General features: G+C 46.2%; 1 protein-coding gene across 1 annotated transcript; it reads right to left on the reverse strand.

Moving 5' to 3' along the window:
- Window positions 1-7,117: 7,117 nt before the first annotated feature.
- Window positions 7,118-7,744, reverse strand: LOC116969985 (probable G-protein coupled receptor 83). The gene has a single exon (XM_033016732.1). The coding sequence runs from the start codon at window positions 7,742-7,744 to the stop codon at window positions 7,118-7,120; it is 627 nt and encodes a 208-aa protein (XP_032872623.1).
- Window positions 7,745-8,108: the final 364 nt, after the last annotated feature.

The raw sequence follows: 8,108 nt of genomic DNA on the forward strand, positions 1-8,108 counted from the left end.
TGATGTGTAGTACACAACATAGCCCACTTGTCACTGCCTGCCATTCTGAAAGGGACCCGTTAATCCCTACTCTTTGTTTCCTGTCTGCCAACCAATTTTCTGTCCATGTCAATACCCTAACCCCAATACCATGTGCTCTAATTTTGCAAACTAATCTCCTGTGTGGGATCATATTAAAAGCTTTCTGATAGTCCAGGTACACTACATCCACAGGATGTATTTCTTTATTTTATTTATTTAATTCTTTATTTCGAACAGAATAAAAGAATAAAAAGCAAGTGTGAAACAGCATACAAAAAACAAAACAAGAATATTTATAAAGTGTCATAAACAATATCTATAAATAAATGAAATCGTATGTGTCCGAAAAGGAGCAGGAAGAAGCCAAAGCTTATTAATTCCCACCCCTTATTCAACTGCTTATAATGATCTTATACAAATTTAGCAGCTATATGTACACCATATGTACACCAGTAGCTGTATGTACACCAAATTATTTACATTTATACACTAATCAAATATTTACAAAGCCATACAAGAAAGAGAGAAAAAAAGAAAAAAGAAAAGAAAAAACCCTCATATACTATACAGTATCTTAGTCATATATACAACCCATCACCCTATAATCACCCTTCCCAATACAATCAGTATAACAAATATCCCACTCACAATCACCTATCCTCATCCCAATATCCTTTTAAACAAGTGTTTTTGTACAACTTTTTAAACTGAATTATGCTTGTGCTAAGTTTTAACTCCTGTCACAGACCATTCCACAAATTCACACCACAGATTGCTATGCGCATACATTTAAGAGTTGTTCTGACATTGAGGTTTTTAAATTATGTTCCCCTCTCAAATTATACCCATCCTGTCTTTCCAAAAACAGTTTTTGTATATTTCTTGGAAGTAAATTATTTCTTGCTTTGTACATGATTTGCGCAGTCTTAAATTTAACCAGATCGGTGAACTTCAGTGTATGTGACTTTAAGAATAATAAATTGGTATGTTGAAGATATCCAACGTTATTGATAATTCTTATTGCTCTTTTTTGTAATGTGCATAACAGCTGTAAGTTGGTTTTGTAGGTGTTACCCCATATCTCCACACAGTAACTCAGATATGGCAATGTGAGTGTACTATACAGAGTATGGAATAATTTGTGGTCCAGAATGTGTCTTGATTTTCCCAATATTGCTACAGACTTTGCCAGTTTTGCTTTGACGTGGTTTATATGTGGGTTCCAGCAGATTTTGTGTTCTAAGATCACACCAAGAAATGTATTTTCATATACTCTTTCTATACTTATGTTATCTATTTTCAATTGTACTCAGGATGGTTGAGTTGCCTGATAACAGCTGGGAAGAAACTGCCCCTCAAGCTGGAGGCGTGTGTTTTCACACTTCCATACCTTTTGCCTGATGGGAGAATGTTAAATATTTAACACTGGAAGAGAACTAGCTTGTCTCTATCTTCACTGAAGACCCGACTCCAGTGAATACACATCACCAGATTAAATATTAAACATGTAAGTAGGAACCGTAGGTGCTGGTTTACAAGGAAGATAGACACAAAGTGCCAGAGTAACTCAGTGGGTCAGGTAGCATCCCTGGAGAGAAGGAACTGGTGACGTTTCGGGTTGAGACCCATCTTCAGACCTGGAGGGTCCCGACCTCGACCCTAATGAAGACTCATAAATGATGTTCAATAGTGATAAAAACACAATTAGGCCATTCGGCCCATCAAGTCTACTCCGCCATTCAATTGTGGTCGATCCATCTCTCCCTCTCAACCCCATTCTCCTGCCTTCTCCCCATAGCCCTAGATGACCCGAAAAGTCACCTGTTCCTTTTCTCCAGAGATGCTGCCTGACCCGCTGAGTTACTCCACCATTTTGTGTCTATCTTCACCAGTTTAAACCACGGGGCAGGTTAATTTTTCACACGGGCGGCTAGGGGTGGTGATAGAAATAGATGCAATCATGTTTTTTGTAAGAGGCATTTAGTTAGATATGGATTGGAGGAATAATGGATTATGTACAGGCAGTTAGTTTCATAAGTTCTATGAGAAGAATAAGGATATTCGGCCCATCAACTACTCTGCCACTCAATCATGGCTAATCTATCTTTCCCTCTCAATACCCAATCTCTTGCCTTCCCCCCATAACTCCTGACACCCGTGCTAAATATCCATTGACTTGGCCTCCACAGACGTCTGCTGTCATACTATCCAGCACATATACGGTGGGCCGAAGGGCTTGTTCCTGTGCTGTAATATGGTGAATTCTCCGTGGATTGTCAACATGTCGTGGTGGAGAAGCTTGTGTGGTCTTGAGATCCTGAGAGCAATGCCGTCTGGAGCTATGCTCCTAGTAGGGCCATCCATGGCGGTAAGGTCGAGAGGGAGGTCTCTGACAAAGAGCAATCCAAACAAGACCACAACGGTGGAACATGCGGAGGATGATGGCTGACTTTAGTGGAGCGTCACAACGGCTGGGAAGGCGGATGAAGGCTGCAGCAGAAAAGGGTCTCCGGTCGTCTTGGACTCCATGCCAATAGATCCTGACCCAGATCTGTCAAGGACCGTGTAGTGGTCGTATGGCCTCTACTCCTGCACCTATTGTCTATGTTTCTATAGGCTCTATCCCCTCTCCCAATTCCTCCGTCTACGCCGCATTTGCGCTCAAGATGAAGTTGTCCATACCAGGACATCTGAGATGTCCTCATTCTTTAGGGGACAAGGGTTCCCCTCTCCCATCATAGATGAGGCCCTCACTCGTGTCTCCTTGGTACCGTGCAGCTCTGCCCTTGCTCCCCCTACCCCTAGTGCTCACCTTTCACCCCATCAGCTGTTGCATACAGTACATAATCCTCCGAAATGTCCCCCTCCTCCAACAGGATCCCACCACTAGCCACATTTTCCCATCTCCACCCCTTTCCGCCTTCCGCAGAGACCATTCCCTCCGCAACTCCCTGGTTAACTCATCCCTTCCCACCCAAAGCACCACCTCTTTAGGTACCTTTCCCTGCAACTGCAGAAGTTGCAACACCTGTCCCTATACCTCCTCCCTCGACTCTGTCCAGGGACCCCAACAGTTCTTTCAGGTTAGGCAGAGGTTCACTTGCACCTCCTCCAACCTCATCTACTGTATCTATGTTCAAGATGTAGACTCTTATACATCGGCGAGGCCAAACGTAGATTGAGCCATCATTTCACTGAACACCTTCGTTCAGTCCGCCTGAACTGACCCGATTGCTAAACACTTCAATTCTCCTTCCCATTCCCACACAGACCTTTCTGTCCTCGGTCTCCTCCATTGTCAGAGTGAGGCTGAACACAAATTGGAGGAACAGCATCTCATATTTCGCTTGGGCAGCTGACAGCCCAGGGGTATGAATTTTCATTACTCTAACTTCAGGTAGCCCCGGCATTCCCTCTCTTTATCCCTCCCCCACCCAAGTCACACTAGCTTCCCGTTTTCACCTAACAAACAGCTAACTGTTTCCTTTATCTACGTTACTTTTTTGCATATCTTTCACTCATTTGTTCTATATCTTCGCAACAGTCACTGCCAATACCTCATGTTTCCCTTATTCCTAACCAGTCTCTAGAAAGGACCTCGGCCCGAAATGTCACCCAAGTGGGACAGGCCCTTACTCCAGCTTTTTGTGTCTACCGTCTGACCCAATATGCTTCTCTGTCTATCGATTATACCATTTAACTCAAACTAATTATCTAATCCTTGACCAGTTCAATCATCACCCTGAATGGTCTCTGGGTACATTAATTCGAAACTCGGTGGAGCCAGTTTCTTTATTGGCCCCAATGTGGAGCCAAGTGTCCAATGTGGAACCAAGTGTGGAAACAGGCCCTTCGGCCCATCGAGACCGTACCGACCAGCAATCACTTATACACTTATTTATTTAGCGAATGCAAATTCCTTTAGCCAAGCAGTTGCCTCTTGATCTGCTGTATGAAGGGTGACAAGTCCTCCTTTAAGTCTTTGTTGAGGGCATGCTTCAATGATGTGTTGCATTGTTTGCTGCTCTCCACAAACACACCGTGGGGTTAGGCTGCTGCCCCATTTGTGAAGGCTGGCCAAGCAGAGGCCATGTCCAGTCCTGAATCTATTACAGATGACGTCAATAGAGTGTTGGTGTGCGAGGACTTCAATGAGGCGTCGCTTGGCTGCAGAGAGGCCTTCAACATTCAGTTGTAGTATTCGGAGAGCAGGCCCTACTGATTGGTGCTCTTGAGGCTGGTCGTTGTTGCTGCTTTCGGCTTTGGGATAATGACTAGGATTCTTTGACTTGGCTCTCAGGCGTCGTCTTGTAGAATTTAGTCTGCTGGAAGGATCATTGGCTTCCCCAGGCGAACCTGGGTAGTGACGGGGGGCGCGACGAGAACGCTGATCCATTGCCCCCCTTATGCACTAGTGCTTATACACTAGCACTAACCTACATACTAGTTTAGAGATACAGTGTGGAAACAGACCCTTCGGCCCATCGAGACCGTACCGACCAGCAATCACATACACTAGCACCAACCTACATACTAGTTTAGTTTAGTTTAGTTTAGAGATACAGCGCGGAAACAGGCCCTTCGGCCCACCGAGTCCACGTCGACCAGCGATCCCCGCACATTAACACTATCCTACGCACACTAGGGATAATTTACAATTTTACCGATTAACCTACAAACCTGTACACCTTTGGAGTGTGGGAGGAAACCGGATCACCCGCAGAAAGCCCACGCGGGTCACGGGGAGAAAGTGCAAACTCCGTACAGACAGCACTCGCGGTCAGGATGGAACCTGGGTCTCTGGCGGTGTGAGGCAGCATCTCTACCGCTGCGCCACTGTGCCACATTAAGGTGAATGAAGATGATTATAAGGATGGGATGGATAGAGTGTTGTTAATGGAGAGACTCCGTTGTGGAAACCCCGGCATGTCAAAAGGGCTTAGGAGACTGAAGTGGATCAGCGGTAGAGTTGCTGCCTCACAGCACCAGAGTTCAATCCTAACCTCGGGTGCTGTCTGTATGGAGTTTGCATGTTCTCCCCGTGACACATGTGGGTATTCTCAGATGTCCTGGTATGGACAACTTCATCTTGGGCATAAATGCGGCGTAGACGGAGGAATTGGAAGAGGGAATAGAGCCTATGCATGAAGCAGGGTGGGTACATGTGTAGTTGAGATAGTTGTGGCAGTCAGTGTGTTTGTAATAGATGTCAGTCTATATTACTGACGTACAGAGAACATAGAAAGTACAGAGAAGATTTACGAGGATGTTGCCAGGACTAAAGGGACTGAGCTACAGGGTGAGGTTGAGCAGGCTGGGAATCTAGTCCTTGGAGTGCAGGAGGATGTGGCGTGATCTTATAGAGGTGTATAAAACATGAGAGGAATAGATCGGGTATATGCACAGAGTCTCTTGCCCAGAGTATTTCCTGGTACCAAGGTACAAGTGTGTGTGTGTGTGTGTGTGTGTGTGTGCGCATGTGTGTGATCATGGAGATTTAGATGCACAGAGTCTCTTGCCCAGAGTAGGTGAATTGAGGACCAGAAGACATAGGTTTAATGTGAAGGGGAAAAGAATAATAGGAGCCTGAGGGGGTACCTTTTTCACACAAAGTGTGGTGGGTGTATGCAACGAGCTGCCAGAAGAGGTAGTTGAGTCTGGGACTATCCCAACATTCAAGAAACAGTTCGACTGGTACATGGATAGGAGAGGTTTGGAGAGATATGGATCAAACGTGGGCAGGTGGGACTAGTGTAGCAGGTACATGTTGGTCAACATGGGCAAGTTGGGCCGAAGGGCCTGTTTCCATGCTGTATCACTCTATGACTATGACTCGATCAATTACAGCTTATGATCTCATCCAGGGTTCCGGGGGGTTTATATATAGAATAAAACAGATCCCTGTGGAGTGGGTCACAGGCTGGGATCTCATCCAGGGGTCCGGGAGAGGGGGTCTGAGGGGTTTATATATAGAATTGCAGATCCATGCGTGTGGGTTACAGGCTGTGATCTAATCCAGGGGTTCAGATCCTTGGGTGTGGGTTGAGGGACGGACTATCCCAACATTTAAGAAACAGTTCAATAGGTACATGGATATTAGGATAGGTACATGTCAGATAGAACCATCTACACTAGCTCTACCTGCCTACATTTGACCCATATCCTTCTAAACCCGTCCTGTTTCACACTCACACACACTTGTATACCCGCATAAACCTGTTCACACACAAACACTTGCACACACACTCACACCCTTATTCCCCCACACCCACACTACCCTATCGACTGGCAGCATGGTGGCACAGCGATAGAGTTGCTGCTTACAGCACCAGAGACTCAAGTTCGATCCTGACCTCGGGTGCTGTTTGTACGGAATCTGCACCTTCTCCCCGTGACGGCGTGGATTTTCTCCGGGTGCTTAGGTTTCCTCCCACACTCCAAAGACTCATTCTCATCGACATGATTGATATTTAAACTAAGTAATGGTGACGAGTCTGATGTTACCTCCCTCTGGGAGTCTCGGACCAGAGGGCATAGCCTCAGTTTAAAGCAACATACCTTCAGGAAGGAAACGAGGAGGAATATCTTTGGTCAGAGGATGGTGAATCTGTGGAATTCATTGCCATAAAGGTGGTGGAGGGCAAGTCAATGGATATTTTTAAGGTGGACATTGATATTGATACTTGATTAGTAAGGGTGTCAGGGGTTATGGGGAGAAGGCAGGAGAATGGGTTTCAGGGGGAAAGACTTGATGGGCCGAACAGCCTAAATCTGCTCCTATCACTTCTGAAACAAGTCTTGGTAGGATAGTGCAAGTCTGCGGGGATCGCTGGTTGGCATGAAGTTGGGCCGAATGGCCTTTTTCCACGCTGTATCTCTAAACTAAACTGTATTCAATTTGAAAGATGTGCGGGTTTGTGGGTTAATAGGTTTCTGTAATATGGTCACTAGCGTGTAGGATAGTGCAAGTGTATGGGGTGATCACTGTACACAACACGCACACAACACACGACACACAACACACAACACCAGATGCCTTGGCACATTATACCTATGCTGAACATGATACCAAGTTTCAACGTGGAATCTGTAAATTCTAAACTGTACTCACCTCCCCATTGTTACCCCTGCGCCCACCAAGGTAGCAACTCATATTCTCCGTGGACGGGCCAGGCTTGTCCTCCAATCTCACCCCCGGCTGCATCCCGTCTCCGCTGGCCGCGGTGAGCACCAGGATCTTGCCTCCTCTCCTCCTACTCCACCCACACTTGGCCAGAAGGGTCATGAGGTTGGAGCGGAACCTGTTGTCCATCCAACAGTAGATGAAGGGCTTCCAACAGGTGCTGCTCACGGCCACCCAGTGGAAGGCAAAGTAGAGGGTGTTGTTGAATTGGACACGTTGGTCGGAGAGCAGGACGGTGTAGACGTTGAGGGGAAACCAACAGAGGGCAAAGGTCACCACCAGCAGCACGATCATCTTGATGGTCCTCATCTTCCTGCGGCGTTGAGTGGCGGCCTGGGTCACTGTGATGGCACCAATGGTTTTCCTCAGCCGTAGCTTCTTGCTCACCGCGACGGTGGCTATGGTGGTCACCGCCAACAGCAGCAGGAAGAGCAGCACGAAGGTTGACAGTTCCAAGTTCCTCCTGAAGACTTCTGAAGGCTTCGGAAAAGCAGGAACGCAAAGACTCCTGATGATCTTCTCTCGGAAAGAAAGGGACATGCGGAGAAAGCGGGTTAGATGTTTCATGAGTTGAGAGTGTGGAGAACGATGAGGGTTTAGACCACAGATGCAAGAGACAATAGTCAGTGGGTGGTGAATCTGTGGAATTCTTTGTCACAGAAGGTTGTGGAGTCTAATTCAATGGATATTTTGAATATAGAGATAGATCGATTCTTGATTAGTACCAGTGTCAGGTTTATGGGGAGAAGGCTGGAAAATGGGATTGAGAGGGAAGAATAGATCAGCCATGATTGAATGGCAGAGTAGACTTGATGGGTCGAATGGCCTAATTCTGCTCCTAGAACTAATGAACTTGCTGTACATAAGAGGGTAGTCAATATTCAGGAAGATATTGACTGTAAGA

The sequence above is a fragment of the Amblyraja radiata genome, unplaced genomic scaffold, assembly GCF_010909765.2.
Source record: "Amblyraja radiata isolate CabotCenter1 unplaced genomic scaffold, sAmbRad1.1.pri scaffold_460_ctg1, whole genome shotgun sequence".
Classification (NCBI taxonomy): domain Eukaryota; kingdom Metazoa; phylum Chordata; class Chondrichthyes; order Rajiformes; family Rajidae; genus Amblyraja; species Amblyraja radiata.